Here is a 25,693-nt window from a genome sequence, read left to right as displayed (position 1 = left end):
ACCAAAACACAGCGATTCTGTCGATGGCAGCTCTCTTTGCTCAAAAACAGTAAACAAAAATGGATTAAACTGGTGGCTTTCATGTTTCACAGGTGCGAGATGCTGCAGCGTTGCTATGGCAACACTTTTCAATCATCGCAATTGCAGGAGTCAAACCTGTATTCCGTAAAAACATGGAACGATAATTTAGGGGATTCACACCCAAAACTTTGTAGTGTGTACATGGCCAAAGAGACTTGAAGAGCTCTTTTGACTTGGGCCAGTAAGCTATTACCCAGAACACCCTTATGGCATCGCTCAAGAAACACTGAGAATACTTTAGCAATCGCATTTAATTTAACTGCATATTTTGATTTGATTGCGATTGTGTTTTGTGTTTTAGAGCATGGATTCGTCCGACCTGTCAGATGGGCCTATTACACTTCAGGAGTATCTGGAGGTGAAGAAAGCACTGGCCTCTTCAGAGGCCAAAGTTCAACAGCTTATGAAAGTCAACAACAACCTGAGTGAGGAGCTACGGAGGCTTCAGAAGGAGGTACACCAACACATGTTTTGTCTTTTAATTTTTAATGAGCTGTGTGCTCTTGTTTTGATACATGAGAACATGTTTACAAATCCATTTATGGTTGCTGATCGTCACTATGTGCACATCCCAATGTCATTCTGCCAGGTAGAATTTCACACAGATTGATGTTATAAAATTCTTAAAGCTGAAGTGTCATTTTATAAATAAATAAATAAATGGTTTTAATATGTAACCAAGGGTACGTTTACATGACAATGATGTACTAAAATCTGAAAAGTTTTTCCTTTGCTTTTTGAAAAGACGTCAAACAATCCCCGTTTACACGAAAATGACTTGAAAAGCTCTATTATGCATGCCAGGCCAGTAGTTGGTGATGTCACTTTGTAAAGAATTCGCCTGCATAAACATTCTGGTAAGCGTTCTTCCACAGAGCGGTGAATAAAAACAATGAAGATGGCGAAAGCATCGAGCAATTTTGTCTGGGCGGACGATGAGTTGCTTTATTACTACAAGTGACACTGGACTATAAAGCATGCCACCTTTTTAAGGACTTCAACTGGTGATCTCATGTTGGTCTGTTCGCCCTGGAGGTAAAGACAAAATTCTCAAAGTTCATGCCTATAGACTGAACACGTATTACGCGTGCGCATGACGTCATCGTTTTCGGAAATTTGGGTTTTTGTATATTTACACACAAAAGATAACCGCATCGTTTTAAAAAAACTTGCACTTTGGAACCCGTTTTCAAAAGTTTGCGTTTTCAGGCCCCAAAATGCCGTTGTCATGTAAACGAACAGCCAAAACGCATAAAAAGTTTTCCGTTTTTAGTTGAAAACGTTGTCGTGTAAACAGCCCCTCAGTCAGTTATTTATAGGTTGATTCTCTGAAAAGTGTAAACACTGTGGCTCTGCTCTGTTTAAGCATTCTGTCCAGTCTGACTTGGCAACATTGGCTCATCCTCTGGAAGCAGTTTGGGGCAGGACTATCTATTTTACAACTAATGGCAGATGGGGGAGTGTTCGGGGAACCTCAAAGTCATTATTTTTGCATTTCCATTTGGATTGTTTTACACACTTCAGCTTTAAATATAAGCAAACATCACAGACCTGTTTGATTGAACTATCATAAACCATTTATACTGAGAATGAAGCCCCTCCTTGTCCAGACAACCTTAAACTTCCTGTTCATCACAATGACACTGTTTTATTGGCCCCAGCATGATGTAGCCCTCCATACTGCAACTGTTGTGTTTTCTTTGGTCCTTGTGTTTGTGGATGTGTGTGTGACTCCCGGTGATGCCCCTCCATCCCTGTAGATCACACGGATGCAGTTGGAGAACAGAGTGCTGCGGGGGGCCCAGGCTGGAGCCGGGGGCACTCTGACTGGAGGTGGTGGCCAAGGGCTGTGGCACGGTGGGGTAAGGGGTACGGGAGGGGGAGGAGGGGTTGGCGGAGACTCCGGCCTAATCGCACATTCCGCCCCCCTCCGCCGGGACAGACAAGCCTTCTCTATGTATGAGCCTGTGGTGACCACCCCTAAAGCTCTCACCCCAGCCCTGGACCCCCTGACCGGCCGCCTGCAGCCTCTCAGCCCCACCGTAAGTTTGAGCATTAGTGGTTGGTCTGACCTTTTTAAACTTCCTTTTCCTGGCGGGGCTCTCTTTTTCTCCCTCTGCTAACTTGAGCCCTCATTGGTGTGTTGCTGCTGCCTGGAGAACTCTACTTCAAAGTCTGTTTATTCATCACTCACTTACTTACTGCTCTCTACTACCACCTTATGGCCAGACAGGAACAGTGCCTGCTCTGATAACACTTTCCTTTTTCAAGATATTGGCTGTCACACAACTTGGTGAGCTGCCTGCATGACGGTATTTTTGGAATAACATAGACCCCATTTACACCTGATATTAATATTTGTCTCAGGTGATCCTATAACATCACTAATGTAAATAGTGGGGTGCAAAATGTTCAGAAGACCACCTACTTACCTGAATCTGATGTTGAGATAAAACAAGGGTTTTATCTTGCATGTTTACATGAAAACTTGGAAGCAAGCGTCTTTCATGGTGCCTATGAACGTACTTCAGATATCAAGAGTTTCACTGACAAATTAATTCTGTGTGTTGTTTCTCACCAAAACCCATTGTATGCCGTCAGAAGGCGGAACATGATGCACGAACCTCGTGAATTTCTTTAATAATACTTTTGGATCCCTTTATGCTTTAGAGTGGGACACAGACCACTGTCATTATATTGAAAAGACACCCTGCAACATTCATTAAAACGTCTACTTTTGTGTTCTGTGTAAGAAATGGTTTTGAAACAACATCGGTGGAGTAAATTATGAAAGTGCTTGATCAGGATGATGATGATCGCTCTGATGTAGTAAGTAGTGCTGTCGATTTAACACACTAATTTGTGATTAATTGTATGAAAAATAATGCGTTAAAGTAATTAAACTAATCATGCCCTGACCCGTACATAAATTCTATATAAGGAATTCCTACCATTGGAGCAATTCAAGCTTAATATATTACCTTAATGTTTTTGCGATTCTGTGACAGTAGGAGGCAGTGAGCGCTCCAGCTGCACAGGCAACATGCCTCATCAAACCAAGCAAGCATGCAGCACAGCCTTCCACAGACTCACTTTTGCACTTGAACAGATGGACTGAGCGCAACAGAATGTTAATATAAGGCTTAAACAGGACTAATTACTTCCAAATGTTTGCTTTTGATGCCCAAAAATGCTAACTAGGTAGGCAGCTCACTAGATTTTAAGACACAGCATTGGTATGGGGCCTGGGTATCTCAGCGAGTATTGATGCTGACTATCACCACTGGAGTCGTGAGTTCGAATCTAGGGCGTGCTGAGTGACTCCAGCCAGGTGTCCTAAGCAACCAAATTGGCCCAGTTGCTAGGGAGGGTAGAGTCACATGGGGCAACCTCCTCGTGGTTGCTTTAATGTGTGGTTAATGTCTACAGTAGCTCTCGGTGGGGCACGTGGTGAGTTCTGCATGGATGCGTGGGCCTCCACACGTGTTACATCTCCTCAGTAACGCGCTCAACAAGCCATGTGATAAGATGCGTGGATTGATGGTCTCAGATGCGGAGGCAACTGAGATTTTTCTCCGCCACCCGGATTGAGTCACTATGCCACCACGAGGACTTGGAGCGCATTGGAAATTGGGCATTCCAAATTAGGGAGAAAAAAAACAGAATAATTAATCTATTTTAATTTGGTTTGAGGAAATTTTATGTAGGTTACAATTTGGTAATTACAAGGATATTATGCTATAAATGTGTTTTATGAGGACATTTCTAGTTTCCCCACAATTCAGATCACTTAAAAAAACATACATGTTTTTTGTGAGGGGTAGGCTTAGGGTGAGGGGATATAATCTATAGTTCGTACAGTATAAAAATCATTATGTCTATAGAGAGTCCTCATAATGATAGCTGCATCAACATATATGTGTGTGCATGCGTGCGTGTTTACGTGTGTTCTAGAATTCGCAGAATTCTAGTCTGTTTGAATGCCTTGTTTAGCCCATTTTTGGGCTATTGCTGACAGTGTGGTGTAGTCTTTGTTTTATTAGCCTTTGTTAATGTATTTGGTGTGTACCTTTGTGCCTGCTTTATTAACTGCACTCTTTTCCAAGTTATTTAATCTGTGAGTGTCTATTTTTTTAGGGTTTTCATTAGTTTAGAGAAGAGGCTGTTATTGCACTGTTAACTGAGTTTAGCTTGTAAGCTTTAAGTGGACTCTTCATGTTCTACAACTAATGTAGAACTTCTGTACAAATGCAGATTTTCTTTCCTCTAACGGCACGCTGCTGAAATCACTATCAAGGCTTCTCTTTTCTTTTACATTTTTGTTGTTGACTGTCCATCAGGTTTTCTTGTCATTTTAATCTGATTCTGCTTGTGTTCAGGTGCGAAAGGGAGCCCCTGCAGGTCCAACCCCTTACGGAGGGTCACACTTGTCAGCCTCCACTGAGGGACGGTACAATGTGAGTGCCAGTCTCATTCACATGCGAGTATAAGAGTATGCATCAGCCGTAATGTGTAACAGATCTCTCTTTATTTTCTCCAGACTTCTAAAATGGGAGAGAAATATGGAAGCGGCACAGATAGTGACTATGACAACTCTCAAACTTACGACGTCTCCTTTGGGTGAGTATTTGGTGGTTTTCATATTGTGCATGTTTGCTGTGGTCCAAATCCCAGTGCTATTGTTACTGGCACCCCCAAGGTGGAGAACACAACACTGGTCACTATGTTTGTGTGGTTTTTATAAATTATGTGCCATTATGCACACCTCAGTGAATGCCGATTGCATCTCTCTGCATCACATGCTGTAATTTAGCAGATGAACATTGGGAGCTATGCATTTGGAGCCTTGCTTGTGTTGCACACTCACTCTGTCATGATGTCATCATGCTGTAACTGCCAAAAACGTATGTGCTAGTTATTTTACTTCCTGAACATGTGCGGGCCCGAGTGCAGTTCGCTTTCTCACTCATTTAAAGCGGCATCACATTTCTATTGCAGCCAAGCTTAAACCACCTCCTACAGGTAGTCTTAGGTTCGGTTAGGTCCAGTCCATGATCTGCAAAGCTTTCATATTATCAATTTCTTAATGCAAACTGTGCTCTGTTTAGGACTAAACTGCCAGTGTGAAAGCCCCCTTAGCCACTGTTGCATTTTTGCACTTTGCAAATGGCTCGGCTTTAATTGTTGAAATCGCAGTATTTCATATCAAAGTAAAACAACACTCAAATTCCATTTATCTTCTGTAATGTAACATTTTTCATGTACATGATATCATTATGTATCTAGTGGCCTGGCAACCCTAAGCTTAAAAACATAAAAAAAAAAAACATTTATAATTCTATATGTTAATCTATATTTCTTGGTATTTTGTGGTAGCATGGGCCGCAGCAGTGAGGAGGACAGTAGGGGGGATTTGGAAGAGACAGAGGGTGAGCCTGACCCCACTCTGCCCTGCACGGAGGACGTCATCCTCAAGACAGAGCAGGTCACCAAGAACATTCAGGAGCTCCTGAGAGCTGCACAGGAGTTTAAACATGACAGGTAGGATGGACACTTGCCTTTCAAACTGACTACTTTTACAGAGAGATTATAGACAGGACTAAGGAAGACAAAAAGGCCTAACATCTTTCTTTCTTTGCAGTTTTGTGCCATGCTCAGAGAAAATCCACTTAGCTGTGACAGAAATGGCTTCTCTCTTTCCCAAGGTAAATGAGGCTGCAAATGCATCTTGTTATGGCTCTTTAAAGACCCAATGAATCTCCTGACAAGCAAGGATTTCTGGCCCTTAGTTTAACTTATTTACTATTGAAACAGGAAATGTATGTGGGTCAAATAGAAGGGCTTATCCTGTTTTAAAATGTCCAATTGGCTTTAGTTACATCACAACTATGAACCATTATTTGCTACTTGCAAGTGGGTTGCATCTGGTATTAGATGAAGGGGAATTATTATTCTAGAGAGCATTTCAATGGACAAAAATGTGTGCAGTGCAAGATGAGTCATCAATATGTTTCGATCTTTTTACTGGAAGAAAAAGTAGGTAAACCAGATTACCCAAGCATATAGATGACTTAAAAGCTAATCGGCATTGGCTAAAAACCAAAAAACTAAACTTTTATTTTCATGGGGGCTTTAAAAAGTCTTATTAAAGGAGTAGTTTTCCCAAAATTCTCTCATCATTTACTCACCCTCATGCCAACCCATATGTGTATGATGTTCTTCAGCAGAACACTGAGTTTTTAAAAGAATATCTCAGCTCTGTAGGTCTATACAATGCAAGTGTATGGTGGCCAGAACTTTGAAGCCCCAAAAAGCACATAAAGGCAGCATAAAAGTAACCCACAAGACTCCAGTGTTTTAATCAGTATTTCAGAGATTTTTTGGATTTTCAATTTTGGATGAGAACAGACTACAATATAACTCCTTTTTCACTTAAACTCTTGACATCAGCAGTCTCTTTTCAGGCTCGATTTCACTTCCTAGTGCCATCAGCGCTCTGCGCATGCGTCAAGCACTAGGAAGTGTAATCAAGCTTGAAATCATGATCTTGCCTAGAGACTGCAAATGGAAGATGTACAGTGAAAAAAAAGTTATATTATCACCCAAAACAGATTGGATTGCATCAGAAGATGTGGGTTAAACCACTGAAGTTGTATGTATTACTGTCTTTTATATGCCTTTTTTAGTTTCAAAGTTTTGGTCACAATTCACTTGCATTGTCTGGAACTACGGAGCTGAAATATTCTTCTAAAAATCTTAATTTGTGTCCTGCAGAAGAAAGAAAGCCAAACACATCTGGGATGGTATGAGGGTGAATAAATAATTAGCTAATTTTCATTTTTGGGTAAACTATTCTTTCAAGGTTTTTTCAAGTCTTTTTATTGATCTGTTTCACAGAGGCCGGCATTGGACACAGTGCGCTCCTCTTTGAAGCTCCTGGCAGCCAGTGCCTCCCGTCTACAGGTGGAGTGTCGCAAAGCGGCTCCCTCCGACTCGTCAACCAACACGGTGGACTACCAGCTCCTCACCCAGCAGGTCATCCAGTGCGCCTATGACATTGCCAAAGCTGCCAAACAGCTGGTCACCATCACCACCCGTGAAAAGAAACAGTGACCCACCCACCACAATGGGGTCTGTCGGGCTGGGCGTATGGACTGACTGAGGAAGGGAGAGGAGGAAGACACTAACTGAGAAAGTGGTGGATGATGGAGAAAGGAAGTGATGCATCGTAGATAGAAAATGAAAGGTCAGATGGGCCAGAATGTTGAGTGTTAGAACAGACAAGTAAAACGATGGGTCTAATGATTGACAAGAAGGAATTATGGGTGTCGAAAAGACAGCAAACGGTCCATGCAGATGTTGCCACCAGGACGCAGTGATGTGGAATGTTTAGGAGAGGCCAAATGGAGCAGCTTGTTGTTTCATTACACTCCTGTTCATCTTTCTGTTCTGTGTTTTGAGGATTTCTCTCTTTGACGCGACAATATGGGCTGTTGTTTGCATACAGACGACTGTCGTGTGGTTAATTTCTCTGTCATAAACAGACACAAGTACACAAGCACTCCTACCCTCACCTGGAGAACCACAATATTTCCTCCTGTATTGTTTTGTTTTTTGTTTTCTTCTATCTCCTGATACTTTTTGTATTTTTAAGTGCCGCTCCATTGACCTGTTTCTCTTGGGACAGATGTACTGACTTCTAAACGAAAAACACTGGATTTATTTTAATGTTTATGACTTTTGTTTTTTATTATTGTTACAATTATCTTTGTCCTTGATCTTTTCTTTTGAATTTTGTTTATTTTGATAATCCGTTTTGTTTATGTGGAAATCATGCTGAGCTTTGAGAACATTTAACAGGGGTGAACAATAACCTGTTAAACTTAAGCAAAACTCTCCCGTCCTCCAGTGTAAAAACACTGGTTCACTTACAGTGTTTTACTATGTATACTAATTTTGTTTGTCAAAATGTGTTGAACACTAGCCAAAGGAACAGAGGGGAGTGAAGACACTACTGTTGCGGATTCCTCTATTTGCTGCGAGCACAAAGACAATAGTTGGGGTTAATGTACGGAAAAGTCTAGCCAGGTCACCCTGGCGGTGAGACAGACAGCCCTAGCTCCTCTCATCTCATCTCAATGCCTACATTAGTGGGTTTTTGATCAGTACAATGCAAACATGTTAGCACAATCACCACATTCTTTTCCTCTCAAGCGGTTTATTAAAGACCACCACTACTGGACATCTTTCTTTTCTGCACATAAACTTAATTGATGATTAATCTAATAGCCGCCTTCATTAGCTTAGTGGAGTTAAAGACTTTAATAAGGACTCTTCCATTCTGGACCAGATCTGTTTTATTTTTGTTGTTTGTTTTATTTTTGTGGTGTTTTTTTGTTTTCCATTTGAAAATATTTGCTCTCTGGAGTATTCATGCCTCATGCATTATAATATTTCCTTGTTAAATATTTTTGTTTTAATCAATGCATATATGTAGTTAATGTTTATTGATGTAAAATGACCCTTATTATGTTCTATAAGCTACAAGCATGTGAATGTTGATGGTTGAAGATGACCACTGTCAATGTTCTCGTCACTAACATTTCAGTTGCAGTCACAGGGAAAACGAAGATGTCCAACCACTGCATCAGGACCAGTGAACTTCTGTTGGAGGAATATAGTTGTTCTAAACTTCAAGGGAGAGGAGTTGAACTGGAGCTTCCAATATGTACGCACACAGATACAAATTGTTCCAAAGTGAGGCTTGATACCACATCTGCGTTCAAGCTTCATCAAATTAAGTGTTAATTTGTACAGTTACTTTGCATTTAAGAATCCCATCTCAAACTACAAGCCTTAAAACTACTTTGTTGTTCTTCATATCTGTTCTTTTGCTTCCCCTACCAGCCTTAAGTTAAGCCAGATTTTGTTCATGCCATTTGTCCTTTTGTTTAACTTTTTCAATAGAGTGAATGGGATAATGTTAACATCCCCCAAAATGTGTCAAAAAGATTGTCTGAAAATCTATAATCATTGCCTTTGCACATCTGCATGACCGTAATTACACAGTAATTTCGTGAATGCATTTCTTCCACACTAGAAGAACACCATGAGTTAAAGTGTAGTTTTATTTTTTTCCAGATTTTTGTTTTTCCAATAAATATGTTAGGATGGTCACTAGGAAATGGTTTATTATGTGATGATTGATATTGGGAGAAAGACCTTTGGCCATTCTTAAATAAGCACTAAATTTAGAAGTGTATGGGAGAGGGAGTAATTGCACATTATGGAAGTTTTCCCACTCGTTCTGCAGTGAATGCATACTTTGCTCACACACTGCACCAGTAAAATTAATTCTTTAAATAAATTAATACACACACAGGACCACTGTTCTATAAAACAGTTATACTAGTAGTTGCACTGTACTTGTAATGACTGTTCTCTGATATCATACAATTCTTACATGAGAGATCAGCTGATGGGAGAAATTATTTTAGCAGAGGTTACCTATAAATAAAATAAATTAAAAGACAAATTAAAACCATTGAAATCATAATAAAGACTTGCAAGCTGTACATTTGTAATCAATAAATGGAAAAACTGGATTGTTTCTTGTGAATCATTATCGCAGAACAGGAAAAGATCTGTATTAATCTATTGTATTTGGCTTTTTCATCTGGTAAGTTAATATGACATTTAAAAAGTAGCATAGTAAATATTTAAACAAGTTACTTTGGGGGTAAAGTATCGAGAGTTACTTTTAAAAATAGAAAGTCTCGAAAAATAACAAGTAACTATTAAGTTTCTTTGTTGTAAGTTTGTGTTTGATAAGAACTAAATTCAGAAGTGTATGGGAGAGGGAGTCATTGCAAGAAAGTTCTATACTTTAAAATATTAAAAGTAACTAACAATTACTTGGACATTTAAAAAGTAACTAACAAGTTAATTTGAAAAATAAAAAGCAACTAGCAATTTACTTTGAAAAATAAAGAGTACCTACTGAGTTACTTAGACATTTCAAACGTAACTAGTGAAAAATAAAAAGTAACTAGCAAGTTACTTGGACATTTAAAAAGTAACTAAAAAGTTACTTTGAAAAATAAAAAGTAACTAACAAGTTACTTGGACATTTAAAAAGTAACTAAAAAGTTACTTTGAAAAATAAAAAGCAACTAGCAAGTTACTTTGAAAAATAAAAAGTACCTTCTGAGTTACTTTGAAAATAAAAAGTAACTATCAAGTTACTTAGACATTTAAAACGTAACTAACAAGTTACTTTGATGTATACTAGCATTAAAATAACTTTGGCCAATGTTAAATAAGCACCAAATTCAGAAGTGTCTGGGAGAGGGAGTCATTGCAAGAAAATTCTTTACTTTGCTATATATTTTGCTATATACTTTTAATAAAATAAAGTTACTTACTAGTTACTTTTTATATAGCAAAGTAAAGACTTTTCTTGCAATGACTCCCTCTCCCAAGCACTTTTGAATTTGGTGCTTATTTAACATTGGCCAAAGTTATTTTAATGCTAGTATACGTCAAAGTAACTTGTTAGTTACGTTTTAAATGTAAAGTTACATTTGTTAGTTACGTTTGTAACTTAGTATTTACTTTTTAATTTTCAAATAAAGTAAATAATTTGTTTGCAATGACTCTCATACACTTCTGAATTTAGTATGGGAGATGGAGTCATTGCAAGAAAATTCTTTCAAATATAAAAAGTAACTAGCAATTACCTTTTCTATATAAAAAGTAACTAGTAAACTACTTTGCTATTTTAAAAGTAACTAACAAGTTACATTGATATATACAAGCATTAAAAGATCTTTGATCTATCCTAAATATGCACTAAATTCAGAAGTGTATGGGAGTCATTGCAAAAAAATGATTTACTTTATTTGAAAATTAAAAAGTAACTACTAAGTTACTTTGAAAAATAAAAAGTAACTATCAAGTTACTGAGACATTCAAAAAGTAACTAAAGTTAATTAAAAAAAATCAAAAGTAACTGTCCTGTTACTTTGAAAAATAAAAGTAACTACTGAGTTATTTTTAAAAATACAAAGTAACTATCAATTTAAAATGTAACTAACAGGTTACTTTGATGTATACTAGCATTAAAATATCTTTGGCCAATGTTAATTAAGCACCAAATTCAGAAATGTATGGGAGAGGGAGTCATTGTAAAAAATACTTTGTTAGAAATATAAAAAGTAACTAGCATTTTACTTTGCTATATAAAGGTAACTAGAAAGTGTTTATTTATGTTGTTATTTTAGCTTATTATTCGCTTTGTTAATTTGGTTGTGGTGTGCATTTCTTGGCCATTTTACTTCACAAATTTTACTTTGATCTCCAGGTTCAACCACAGAAACACTGGGCTGATGAACAGTATTGTCTTTTTCGTTTTTCCTGTAGTACTTCACATTTGATTTAAAGATGGCCTTGCATGACTTCATGATGTTGTGTTTTGTAATGGTTAATCCCAGCTCTTCAGACTTGCTACACTATATTTGCGTCTCAAGCTAATTTGAACAGGCATTTAACTCTCACAATGCCTTAATAAGGACAACAGCAGAGTCTTCTCTAATTCCAGCCAATCAGAATTGAGTATTCAAAAACTTTAATGTACACTATCAAGTTACTTTGATATATAAAAACTAACAAGTTATTAAATATTTACTTTGATATATAAAAGAAACTAACAAGTTACTTTGATATGTAAAAATAAACTATAAAATTACTTTGATATACACTAGCAATTTACTATGATATTTAAAAATCAAATAACAAGTTACTAACAATGTACTTTGATATATTAAAAGTAACAATTTTTTTATTATATATATATATATATATATATATATATATATATATATATATATATATATTTTCAATCTTGTAAGATTTGACTGGATTCCTTAAATCTTTTAACTAGATTGTGCACTGCAGAGGGTGAAATGCCCAAACTCCAATTTGTCTTTGGGGAACATTGTTCTCAAAGCACTGGATTATTTGCTGATCTGTTGGGAAATTGGTGAGCCTCAACCCATCCTTGCTCTTAAAAGGCTAAGAATATTTAAGGAGGCTTCAAAAAAGCAAACACAATTTTTGGAATATATTGCAAGCATCAATTTCAGAATTTTTTTGTATATCTTCAAAAAGCAATGCTGTTGATTAGGTAAAGTATGAAGAATCTGTACATTAACAAATCAATCCTTTTTTTTTTCTTTTTTTTTAGCATTTTGCATACTGTCCCAACTTTTTTGGAATTGGGGTTGTAGTAGAAACGGCACTATGATGTAGCTTTATGAAAAAACACTGTTTGCACATCTAGTATCCTCATTATCACCACCCACAACACTGGCCCATACCCCAAAAAATTATAATCTGGCACATATAATATACATTTCCTTTAATGTAATTCATTTCAGATTATGAGGCATAATTAAGAAATTACATTTACAATGTATCCAAATCCAGTAAACAGTGTTATATCCAAAAGGACAAAGTGGAACAGAACAGCAAAATACTGTTTGAACAATTCAGTTCATAATTAAGCCTCATATGACAGAGGCATAATGCATAGATCAAAACATGTACAAACACTTCTCCAATATCACTTTTACGCAACATGATATTAAAATCCCTATATATTACTGTAAACCTTGAACGTAAACCTGCTAATGCCAAACTCTTAAGATTCAGCCCTTTCAAATTTACAAAAAGACTTGAGAAAAGTGTAACCCTCCAATACGATAAACCTCATAAGAGGCAGTTTCATAGAGTACGAATATAAAACATATATATGCCAAGGGTGGAAACACCTGTTGGAGAAACATGTAAACATGTTAACATGCTGGTGATACAAGTAGTGAGGGAAAATTCAAAACACGTAAGTGCTGCTGTCTGTCAACTTGATCAACAAAACTTTGAACAGAAAATAGGTAAATACTATGGAGACACTTTCAAAATAAAAGCCTGCAGACATGGCAGCACAGTGGGCTGAAGAAAATATTAGTGTAAGAAACACCTCTGAGGTTTAGCCTTTTGTTGCTAGACCTCCTGGGTACAGGTGTGGAGAACAGAGAAACTATACTGGTGTGGAGCTTGAGGAGAGAGAGAGCAGCCCATTATACTGCAAAGACATTTTCCAATACTGCTGCTGTTCAGACAGCATCTAAAAATACAAGGATGACAAAAGAAATTGAGAGATAAATGTTTAGATAAATACAGAGCTAAACATGGTTTACTACAATTTAGGATATTCCCTAGTGCACATACATATGTCTAATAAGCTTGTTCCACAAAAAGGACATTTGGGGGGCCTGGGTTCGAAACCCAGCGCGTGCCATGTCTCCCAAGCAACCAAATTGGCACGGGGTCACATGGGGTAACCTCCTCGTGGTCGCTATAATGTGGTTCGTTCTCGGTGGGGCGCGTGTTGAGTTGAGCATGGATGCCGAGGTGGATGGCGTGAAGCCTCCACACGCGCTATGTCTCCGTGGCAACATGCTTAACAAGCCACGTGATAAGATGCGCGGGCATTGAGGCGAGTCACTACGCGACCATGAAGACTTAGCTTATTGGGAATTGGGCATGCCAAATTGGGGGGAAAAAAAATTGACATTTGAGCCATTGGCCAGTGTTGAGTGGGCGGGGCTCTTGGAACGTCCCTTGTGAGAGAAGCAGTTATTCCAACCAGATATAATAAAAAAGCACAGCTGCGCTCATTATTCACAAACCTTATTCATCTGCTGCAGACATTCCTTTTACTGGATCCTTCTCTCGCATCTATTGATATAACAAAGGAAAGAAGTTTAAAATCACCTTTATTCTTACAATCAACACCATTGTTATTCAAACATTTTAAATCCTCATATAAACAAATCAGCAATAATAACAACACTTCAAGAGCAACGTTAAAATAAAAAACTAACTACATAAATGTTTTCATAATCTTAAAAATATAAATGACAAATTAAACATTTAAAACAAGCTCTCCTTCATAAACACAACATATTACTTCTCCAAAACACCAATTTTCTATAAAAGTTGTCAAATCTCCAACCAATTCACAAGCAAATTCAATTCTCAATCTTTTTGCAAAGAATCCCCTCAACATAGTCTCTGGATCTACACCCATTCCCAGTTCTTTTTCTCTTGGTTTTACAGGTTGCTAGTTTAGCTGTACCAAAACACAAATCTCCTTTTTTGAAGCTCTATATTTTACTCCTCCAATAAAAATACTTGCAGACAACTCTTCACGAGACCCTCAAACCACCTTGTCAATAACCTAAAAAGCTCTTCTAATCATGTACATTCCACTGTCTCCTCCTGTTCTCATTTATGAAACACAAACACAATGAATTTAGTCAATCCTTCATAAAACAAAGCAAAAATGAATGTGAGAATATATATTTAGAACATTGTACACAAATTAATTCTGTATGCCTGTGATGGACAGCCTGTGAATCGGTCTCCATCACGGGATTTTAAAGTGTCTCTTAAAGGATGTTTCTTGTTTTACTCACACATTTTCAATATTTATTGGGGTTTAATGTGTGGTGAACATTAGAGGTTCTCAAGAAACTCATCAGTCAATCATTGTTTTGAGGAATGAAGGATATACAATGCTTGAAATTGCCAAAACAAAAAAAAACTGAAGATTTCATATCTGGAGTATTTGTACAAACTAACAGCTAGAATGCCAAGGATCTGCAAAGCTGTCATTGCTGCACATGGAGGATTTTTTGAAGTAGTTTAAGAAGTTCTGAAAACTTTTTCCAATAGTAATAGCCATTTTTCACATGTCTATACAATGTCTATACATTGTGATCAGTTGAATGCCACTTTGATGAATTAAAGTACTAATTACTTTCCATAAGAGCAAAATCTGTACATTATTCCAAACGTTTGGCCGCCAATGTGTATATATATATATATATATATATATATATATATATATATATATATATATATATATATAACCAAATTGTTTAATGGGATATAACATTTTGTATCATCCACAAGATATGAAGTTAAGAAACAATGTGTGGTGATTAGTAACTTTTTTGCTTTTTTGCACACATGCTTCTATTAAAGGGTAACTAAACACCTGCTCAGAGTCTGACTCCACCCACTACAAATATTTGAAAATGCAGGAAAAGTGGGCAGACCCCGGCGGGCATAGAGGGAACGAACCGAGTGCGGGGCTGAGCGGGGGGGGGCACCTGAGACTCCTAGTGACGGATTAATTGACAGCTGCTGTCAGACTCTATGTTATTATTATTCCTCACACGGTCGCAAGACGACATGTACATGAATCTGGCGTGGTGAGCTGGAACCTGCTTACGTCAGCTGTCACCGCTTACGTCACGAAGTACCGCAACAGCCAATAGGAAAATTCAACTGCAGTAGCCACCGTTCAACCTGAAGAGGGCAGCACTCAGACGTTTTTACACCATATATTGTAGAATTAAAACACTTTATACACAAATGTCAAAAGAATTACTTGAATCAATGACCAGTACTAATAAAGCCCCATGCTTACAGATCATTAACTAAAAAAAGTTGGTTTAGGGTTTAGTTACCCTTTAAGAACACTTGATTATCTAATCAAAATAACAAAATATGCATTGAAGTGAGTATAAAAACATCAATGAATGTTGTCAATCGCCAGCCATGTAGGAACACAGAGAAATAATAATGATTAAAAAAAAACATATCAACAACTATTAGTGTCAATGTATGCATGACCATTAGTTCCAAAAAACAACTATCAGCACCGATTAATCTGTAAAATCGATATTTTGGTCTACCTCTAGTAAACAATGCTGGCATTACTACATGTAACAAATTAAAAAACAATGAGTATTAAAAAAGTATTTCAATGACTTAAGTACCAAGAGTGCTAAAATAACTCACATTATCAAGTTCTTTCTGTGTCTCCTCCTCCATACGACGAATGTCCTCCATTGTCAGACCTATCCATTTGTCTAACCAGCAGAAGAGTTGCCTGTGGAAGTTGGTGAACAGTCGCTTCTCTTGCTGAAGTAAAAACCAAAAACAAACATTAATGTTTCAGGAGTCATGTGGACGTCTTTTTTAAATCAACATTACAAATAGAACCATTAATGGAGCGCCACTGAAATAGCTGCACAAAAGCCACACCCTGCAATAAAATGAAAAAACGCTATCTGTTTATCTTTCTACACAGCTCCTCTGTGCAATATCACAGACACTATGTTGACACAAAACTGAGTCAAACTAAACACAGCATGCAATATATCACATAGTTTTATACCTTATGGATGAATCCTTCCACCTTGTTCTGCAAGCCAAACCATTTGAATTTGACAGTGACTAGTTTATAGGCACACATATGAGGGCAGTCTGTCTTCTGAGGAAGCTCTTTCTGCAATACAGACACAAAATGGTCAACAATCATCTCCAAGACTACAGAAATGTAGCTATAAATCTAGTAGAACAAACTGTAAAACAAACCATATACACACCTTCCAGTCAGGTCCTAATGGCCCTCTTCCAGTCTTCTGTGATTTAAATGTGGCTGGATCTTCATCTGGTTTGTAGTCCTGTTGTTCAAAAGTGGGTTGAATGTGTCAGTGGGTCTCAAAGTATAACAAAAACATAAATCTGATTCCTAAATGTCTTTTTGTGATGCATCTAAAGTAAAAACTTTATATTTCTTACTTTAGTCTCCACCTGAGATCTGTCGGCAATGTCAATGTGTACTACCTCCACCTTCTTCCACTGCTCTGGGTCAAGTTTATGAACCTTCGAAACAAACAAATCAAACAGAAAGAATAAGCACTGTTTAAGAGATTCTTTGAAGTGAATCAAAACATATTGTTTTCTTGCATATGACAATGCAGTTTAGTGTAATTGTTTCCTACATTATCATGGTTAAAGGGGTAGTTCACCCAAAAATGAAAATTCTCTCATCATCCCAGATGTGTATGGCTTTCTTTATTCAGCAGCACACAAGTGAAGATTTTGGTCCATACAATGCAAATGAATGGTGATCACATAAAGGAAACATAAAAGTTATCCATAAGACTCCAGTGTTTAAATCCATATCTTCAAAAGCAATATAATAGGTGTAGGTGAGAAATGTTTTACTCTAAATCTCCAATTTAACTTTCAATTTCAGCTACGAAACTGAAAGTTAACATTTTAAATGTAAAAGTGAAAGTGGAGATTTAGATTAAAGGACTTAATAAAAAGGACATACATTTTGATCTGTTTCTTACCCACACCTATTCTATTGCTTCTGAATATATGGATTTAACCACTGGAATCTTATGGATTACTTCTATGTTTCCTTTATGTGACTTTGAGCTGCAAAGTTCTGGTCACAATTCACATGCATTGTGAGGACATACAGAGCTGAAATATTCTTCTAAAAATCTTTGTTTGTGTTCTGCTGAAGAAAGAAAGTCATACACATCTGGGATGGCATGAGGGTGAGTAAATGATGAGAGAATTTTCATTTTTGGGTGAACTATTCCATTTATTCAGAGTTTAATGTCATTATGTCTGCTGGATACTCACATTTTCCTGTTCACCAAGGTCAGGCTTGTGCCACGTCTCAATCATGACTAGAAAATTGTCCTTCATGTACTCATTCTACAAGCAAAACACACACACACACACACTTGTTACTTGTATGTTTCTTGTACAGTTACTTGTAATTTCTACAGAACAAATTCACACAATTCTGGGATTTTTCATAATGAACTCCCACTTGATTGCAGGGCCATTTACACTCTGCGGTGTGTTTATAATTGATTTTCTATGTAAACATGAATGACACCTTTGGCCGTTGTGCGGCATCTTGCTGTATTTTAAGCACCTTCAAAAAAAAATTTGGGCACTGTGTCAAGTTAAAAGAAACAACCCCTAACCTCCAGTATGAGTAATAGTAAGGGCGATGCTGATGATTAAGTAGTGACTTACAGTAAGTCTCATATAGTGTAGTTACACATAATAATACATAGTCTCACCGTAAGAACTGGAATGATGAATGATGACGCAGATAACACATGGAAAAGACAAAATACATAGTTTTGAGTTTTAGCTTATCTATGAGTTCTGTATTTAACAGACTGTTTGTGCTTAATAGATGTGACAGTGAAGCATGTCAATGTGTGTTACATTCAGGTAAACAGTACTAATGTGGCCAGTACCTGTGCGACAGTAAGGGTAAGCATTCCAGGCTTTCTCATGGATTCTCATGGCAGATGATGGGGCCAACAACCGTACAAAAGTTGGAACTTTACTGCATGAGAAAGAGAATGTCAGAAGCACAGACAGAAACTGTATTTTAATTGAAAAATAATTATCTCTATTACGCCAAATGCATGCATGTATGTATGTGCATTAAAGGGATAATTCACCCAAAAATAAAATTATCTTTTTTAATCACCGTCATGCCATCCCAGATGTGTAAGACTTTTTTCTTCTGCAGAACCCAAATTAAGATTTTTAGAAGGATATCTCAGCTCTGTAGGTTCATAAAATGCAAGTGAATGGTGACCAAAACTTTAAATCTCCAAAAATCACATAAAGTCAGCATAAAAGTAATCCATAAGACTCCAGTGGTTTAATCCATGTCTTCAGAAGCAGTCTTTTAGTAGTAGATGAGAAACAGATCAATATTTAAGTTTTTTTTTTTTACTATAAATCTCCATTTTCTCTTTCACATTCTTATTTAGTTTTTTGGCGATTCGCATTCTTCATGCATATCGCCACCTACTTGTTGGGGCTGGTCAAAGGTGGAGATTTAAAGTAAAAAAGGACATAAAAATTGGTCTGTTTCTCACCCACACCTCATCAATTTAAGACATCAATTTAAGCTCTACCGTCGTATGGATTACTTTAATGCTGCCTTTATGTGCTTTTTTAGGTATGGACCTATAGAACTTAAACATTTTTCTAAACATCTTTGATGATGTTCTACAGAAGACAACACACACATCTGGTGTGACATGAGGGTGAGAAAATGGTGAGAGAATTTTCATTTTTGGGTGAACTATCCCTTTAATAATCTTGCTTGAGATGCAAAGTTTCTCATACCTCTGCAAGTGGTAGATCTTGTGCGTATACTGTCCCTTCTCACCATCCTCCTTCTCATAGGGCTCATTTTTCAGGACCTCAACCCCTTCTCCACCTCCTGTCTCATTTTTGCTGGCTTCTGCTACTGAGTACAGCTGGCCAACCTGATACTGTGGATGAAAGAACACATAGTAATGTTGACTTTACTTGGCCATATGCAAATGTACAGCCTAACACTCTAGAATAAACAAAGAAACAAAAAGATAATGACAGTAAATGTATTCTCTCATTGCATTTCATGGTGTGTAGTGCTGGTAGAAAATACAAAAATTACATAGATCAATAGCCATATATAGGCTGGCCTGCCATAAATAAACAACCACAATTATGAAGGAAGTACTCAACTCCTATAATATAGAGACAGAGAAGAGAAGGAAACTGGGCTTGTATCTAATATTTTAAGCAGATACATGTGCTCCCAGCACATTTAGCAGTGGCATGCTTCTTCCTGGGACTCTAACTGAAAGAGTGCCATGACTTTGCCAGTTTTAAGTGGATATGAAAGAAACAAATGTCAAATATGTGGCCACTGAATGCCTGACCCAGAGCCTTTCTAAAAACTGTTTTAGAAAGTAACTTAAAATTAATTAGTAATGTGATTACTTTTTCGATTAAGTAATCAGTAGTCAATATCCGATAACAATTTTAGAGAAGTAAGATTAGTAAGACTCCAGTGTTTATATCTATATCTTCAGAAGCAATATAATAGGTGTGGGTGATAAACAGAACAATATTTAAGTCCTTTTTTACTCTAAATCTCCACTTTACCTTTCAGAGGTAAAAGTGAAACTAAACAGGCACCACTTGTGACTTTCAGTGGAGATTTAGATTTAAAAAAAGGACTTAAATTTGTATCCGTTTCTCACCCACACCTATCATAAAGCATCTGAAGATATGGATTTATCCACTGGAGTCTTATGGCTTACTTCAATGCATCCTTTATGTGATTTTTAGAGTTACAAAAGGTCTGATCACCATTTACTTGTATTATATGGGCCCACAGAGCTGATACATTTTTCTAAAAATCTTAATTTATGTTCTGCTGAAGAAAGAAAGCCATACACATCTGGGATGATATGACGGTGAGTAAATTATGAGAGAATTTTCATTTTTGGGGAACTATCCCTTTAAAACTGTGTATGTTTACAATTACAATACTGTTACGAATGTTGCCTACGATGCTTCCATAAAATACATCCTATTGCAACAATACTTGCTTGGAAAATAAATTCTAAAGAGATTGAGCGATTTCGGGTACGGGTCGGGTTCAGGGTTAAAATATGGTGCATTACACGGTCTTGGGTATGGGTTGGGTTTCATTTAAGGACTATGCAAACCTCTAATGGGCGGTGAATGCAGAGTACGTTTAGCGCGCCTTGTTGGCTACAATTATTTATGTGAATTAGAAAATGAAGATCTGCTGAAACAGAGGTGGACAATGATAGTCATAACATGTATAACATGTCCATTATGTTCTTTTCTTATTTGGTGTGGGATTAAAGCTTGCTTGTCGTCTTGTCCCCTAAAAGGCTAGGAGTGTGGAGGCCTTTCCAATGTGTTCTATGTAAAAAAAAATACAGTATTAAAAACTTCCCATTAAAAGTTAAAGCACAATGTACACGTATTGTAAAATGTTTTATGCAAATCTGCGGTGTGCAAGATTGGAAATGCCAGAGTAATACGATTTGTGAGGTAAAGTTAAGAATGCAGTTTACCGTAATATTGCTTTAAAAGTACAATATTGTGCATAATGTGAACTTCCACGCCCACAGTGTCACCTCTGAAACGTACTGACATCTAAATGAAATAAACTTACTCTGAAGCAGGTTATGTTCAGAGAGTAAGTTGCCATGGCTACTAACATACCCTGAAAGTTACCTCAGTTTATGAAACCGAAAGCTGAGGTCATCCACTCACTCGGTGTAAACGTACCCAGGTAAGTTGCTTAACCTGCTTTCTGGAATACCCCTCAGAAGTAAAGAAGCTCTCTCATTCATACAGATGGGATCATCGCATATGTTTTTAAAACTGTGACTAAATTAGACCAGGAAAATAAAATTAAAAACTGAATGAGAGATGTTTAGGTGATGTACCGGTGGGCATGTGCAGGCTACTCGTCAGTCACACATCAGACTCACCAGCATTTGGAGATAAATAATATATAAAATATCTTTAAATGTCCGTGAAAGTTTAATTTTCCAAAATGTGTGCTGTCTTCGGACCTGTATGAACTTTTCCTGGGACTGGGCATGGACCAAAAGCAATTTTTGATGTTTTTCTTGATATTGTTTCTTGGGTTTTTAAATTCACCACCATTGTTTCCTCCCACTGATGGTCACAAATATGGTGGCAGCGGGGGAAAAAGGCATTACTGAAACAGGTCAAAAGACCACAAAATTAAAGGTTTATAAGTTTTAAAAATGGAAAAAATGTATGAGATTTTTATTTCTAGAACCCATTGTGCCGTATTGTCATTAGAGCAGTAACGGTGGCATAAACCACTGACATCAACACAGAAATTAGTCATCAGCTCCTAATAGCCCCCCCAGTTTTACCCATGCCAGTGTAATGCATGCCTGCAAAATCAACTTCCACTATATAAAATCCCCTTCAAGGTTCCTGTTTCAGTTGGTAGGGTAGATGTATTTGTCATCAATCTTGTGTATATTACACAGTCATTTGTGTAGGTGAATAGAAAGGAACTGCACATGCAAAACTTGTATGCGTTCTTACCGCTGTTTAGACAAGAGCTTTTTCATTGACTTCTACAAACACCATAGTTACAACACAAATGGTTTTGTGGCAAGTTACTGAGGTATCCAGGATTGGGACACACCTGCCTATAACAACAAATACTACAACCAGAGATGACAAAGCTAAGTCAAATTCAACCTTTGCTTAGTAAGCTGGAGCAGAGAAGGTACTCTTGATAAAGTCTGATAAGCTCAGTATCAGGTAACAAATAGTTGTGCTCTGCCCATACACAGGCATGCTGCTAAGTGAAGCTAGGCTGCTTTCTCACAAACCTCAGATTGTTTGTTTCAATTCATTATCCGGAACGCCTATATACGCATGTGCATAAACTGTCCCGCCCATCACAAAAAAACTAGGTGTAGCCTGGAAAACTGGAATTTATTCAAAGTTTGACCAGTTAGAAGCAGTAAACAAATGCAAAACTGAATTAGAAGCAGCTTTTAAACAAAATAAATGAAGCACTTGTGAGAGCTGAAGACAAAGACAGTGCATACCTCTTCAACAGAAATGGGCAGGACGATTCGGCTGAAAGACAGAAGAGAGAGGCCAAATATTAATCAAGGAGTCAGCATAAATGTGTGGTGACCTTTAAACTGTTCTCATTCAGTCAACCACATTTTTAAATTGCTTTGACACCTTCGTATTCTGGGAGTGACAACAAGACCTGTCAATACTGTTGAAAACATGTATTGTTCCATGTATAATATCCTATAAATAATAGAGCATTCATGCTAATAAGCATTGTTACTTGATGCAGCAACTTGACCCCTCTTATGCCACAGTGAGTTTTACTTCATGAGGTGGTTTTGAATGAGTAGTATATGGCTGAAATATCAGGTTCATAAACAAATGTTAACCTATAGGCCTACACAATGCATTATGATTTAACCCTCTTGAAAAAGTGCATACTAATTATCTAGAAGTAGATCTTAACGCAAGTGTATAGTCAGCTTAAACTAATAAAGGTATCATAAAAGTCATCCTGACAGCAATGGCGTCACAATGTCATTATAACGTCACTGTAATGACGTCATTGTGACTAATGTCTTGTCACAGACATTTTATAGGAATTTTACAGAGCAGTGAGCGTGTTATGTGAACCTTATTGATCAAGTATAGTTAGAGGACATTATAATGCTTACATATGCCATTTATACACTGTACAATTACTTTATGATCTATATTTGGTCTTGAAGTTTCAAAGTGCACTCGTCTATGACCTGTAAACCGGTGCATTATGACGCGTGACCGGCATGTGATAATCACATTCATATTGTTTTTAAAACGTTTTTTTTTTTTAAAGAAAAAAAAAAGTGTTGAGCACTTTCTACTTCTTTTTAAAGCAAAACAGTGAAATCTTTGGGACTCTAATCTGACAGCACTATTTATTACTAGAGACCACTTGGTAAAACGTATAACTGCTGTGTGACAGTAAACTGATTCGCGCCGAATTATTAACACATAGCATTGAAACAATCATAGAACAACATCTATACTTTATTCATTTATTAAAACCTATTTAAATCTAATTCATTAGTCAGCAGCCGGCGAAAGTTACCAAACACGCTTTCCAGATTCAAGTTCAAGCCATTTAATTCATCTGATGTCACAAAAGTGTATACTATTATACAATATTACTTACAATTCCTTTATTAACATGTTATCGCCTTCGTCTGCGCGTGAACAACATTCAAAAAGTTTATAAGCAGTTGATTCTCTTCGGTCCTGCCCGCCGCGACTCGTTTCTGTTCGAGTTCCTGGATTTCTCATTTATTTAAAACAATTTCCTGAAAGATGTCGGCAGCCACACCCACTGGCACTGGGAACCAGGGCTGGAGCGAATTTGATTGGTCAAGAGTGAGACACATAGAACTCTGTTTTTTGGCGCCACACCCTGCCCCGATATTAAACTCACAGAAACACTTCACGGGACTAGAGAAAGTTAACTCATGACGCAGTGGTGGAAAAACTCGTGCGGGTGACAATGTGCACATGTGGATGCCAGCTTGATGTTCTTGTTGCGCTGGTTTAAAATGTAGGAGCTTAACAGAAGAGTTTTGGGCGTCAGCGTGTTTTTGAATTTGAATCTAAAGTCTGTACTGAACCAGACTTTCCAGTTAATCATTGACTAAAGTAGTCTTTCTCCTTTCCATATGAATTTGGGTTCAGCACTTGTTCTACAGCACAATTCTGTGTAGGATACAACAGGACTGAAGTCACACCTTTAGATTTTTCATGTCACAAAATGTATCAAGATCAAAAAAATTTAGTCTTTTTGTTGAATATTGATTGAGCAAGATAATTTGTGTGAAAGGAAAGAATAACAGAAGGTTGTTTCTATTAAAGTGATATATATATATATACATATAAAGGCTGAGAGTGGGCCCTTTACAACACACTTGGTGTAAAAGGCCCCCTGGGGGTTTATCTTGATATTGTGTATAATGTAGGTGCAATAGTTGCAAAATATGTCAACTTAGGCACAAAATGTTGAGACAGAAGATGCTTTTTTGAATACGTATTCAAAATAATTTAAGAAAAATATTAAAGGAAACCTAATTGAAAATCCAGCTTAAGCTGGTGTTTTGGAACATGGTAGCTAGTATCTGGTTATGAGCTGGTCCAAGCTTAGACCAGCTACCAACTTGTCATACCAGCTAAAGTTGGACCAGCTACCATGTTCCAAAACACAGCTACCGGCTTAAACTGTATTTTCTAGCAGTGAATAGTTCACCAAAAAAAAATTTATATTCTCTCGTCATTTACTCACCCTCATGCCATCCCAGATGTGTATGATTTTCTTTCATCTGCTGAACTCAAATGAAGATTTTTAGAAGAATATCTCAGATTTTTTGGTCCATATAATACAAGTGAATGGATGCCAACATTTTGGTCCTTTTTTATAATAAATTCCCCTCCCTGCTAAGTCAGTCTTTTGATGATTCACATTCTTCATGCATATCGCCCCCTACTGGGCAGGGAGAAGAATTTCTAGCAAAAAATGGACTTTGTGTGGGTGAGAAACACTATTATTTATCAAATCACGTCTGAAGATATGGATTGAAATAGTGGAGTCATTTAAATTTCTTTTATGCTCCCTTTATGTGTTTTTTTAAAGTGTCAAATACTATTGTTTCTCTTATTTGTCAGTTGTTAAAAAACGTTTGATTTCTCTTTATGCAATATATTAAATATCAGATTAGAAACTCGCAGAATAATAAAAGTGATAAGATTCTTGAGAAACAATAGAATATAGGAAATTTTCTTTTTTTTCCCCTACATCTTTGTTGTACTCCAGCACAGTAGGAGGCGGTATGCATCTCTGTAGTTGGTTTGCAACCCGCCATAATATCCAAAGAAGAAGAAGAAATAGCGTTTCTCTGAGTGATCTGAGCTACAGACGCAAAATTATATCACTATTGTCAGATTTTACTGCTGATTTCAAATGTAATATCTGATCTTGACCAACTATTTTGGAGATTTCGGTTTTCCCCATTCAAGTAGATAGGAGCTGGAGGACTTTTATGCTATTTGTATCCTCCCCCAAAAATAGCCTCTTAGGAGCGTTCCAAAAATGGCCGCTGAGTGGACTGACTTGTCTTGAATACACTGCCTCATATTTCTCGTTCACTGAAGTCTCTTTTTGAAGTCAATGCGCTCTAGTTTCAAGCTTGTGAAGACTGACAACAGCTGATTATATCTCCGTTATGTTTTGTAT

At 37.1% G+C, this 25,693-nt stretch overlaps 2 protein-coding genes across 4 annotated transcripts in view; one reads left to right on the top strand and one right to left on the bottom strand.

The window, feature by feature from the left end:
- LOC127631754 (ARF GTPase-activating protein GIT1-like) overlaps positions 1-9,680 on the top strand; it is a 35,862-nt gene extending 26,182 nt beyond the window's left edge. For 2 of the 3 annotated variants that reach the window (XM_052110061.1, XM_052110060.1), the window contains 7 exons: positions 383-535; positions 1,842-2,123; positions 4,461-4,538; positions 4,622-4,701; positions 5,458-5,622; positions 5,723-5,786; positions 6,979-9,680. In XM_052110061.1, coding sequence (XP_051966021.1) covers positions 383-535; positions 1,842-2,123; positions 4,461-4,538; positions 4,622-4,701; positions 5,458-5,622; positions 5,723-5,786; positions 6,979-7,194 — 1,038 coding nt within the window. In that variant the 3' untranslated portion in view covers positions 7,195-9,680. The remainder of the gene's footprint in view (positions 1-382; positions 536-1,841; positions 2,124-4,460; positions 4,539-4,621; positions 4,702-5,457; positions 5,623-5,722; positions 5,787-6,978) is intronic. The other variant, XM_052110062.1, reaches the window with a different exon arrangement.
- Positions 9,681-12,498: 2,818 nt separating this feature from the next.
- On the bottom strand, positions 12,499-23,756 carry LOC127631751 (phosphatidylinositol transfer protein alpha isoform-like). Its single transcript, XM_052110058.1, has 12 exons — positions 23,618-23,756; positions 22,470-22,500; positions 19,183-19,331; positions 18,294-18,385; positions 18,111-18,118; positions 17,659-17,733; positions 16,798-16,881; positions 16,602-16,679; positions 16,391-16,501; positions 16,012-16,134; positions 13,830-13,878; positions 12,499-13,264 (listed from the first exon to the last, which is right to left on the bottom strand). Exons 1-11 carry the CDS (start codon positions 23,743-23,745, stop codon positions 13,831-13,833), a joined length of 927 nt encoding a protein of 308 aa, XP_051966018.1. The 5' UTR covers positions 23,746-23,756; the 3' UTR covers positions 12,499-13,264; position 13,830.
- Between the last annotated feature and the right edge of the window lie 1,937 nt (positions 23,757-25,693).

This window comes from Xyrauchen texanus, chromosome 38 (genome assembly GCF_025860055.1).
Source record: "Xyrauchen texanus isolate HMW12.3.18 chromosome 38, RBS_HiC_50CHRs, whole genome shotgun sequence".
Taxonomy (NCBI): domain Eukaryota; kingdom Metazoa; phylum Chordata; class Actinopteri; order Cypriniformes; family Catostomidae; genus Xyrauchen; species Xyrauchen texanus.
The sequence above is the reverse complement of the archived record's forward strand: the minus strand, read 5'-3'. Positions and strand labels throughout refer to the sequence as shown.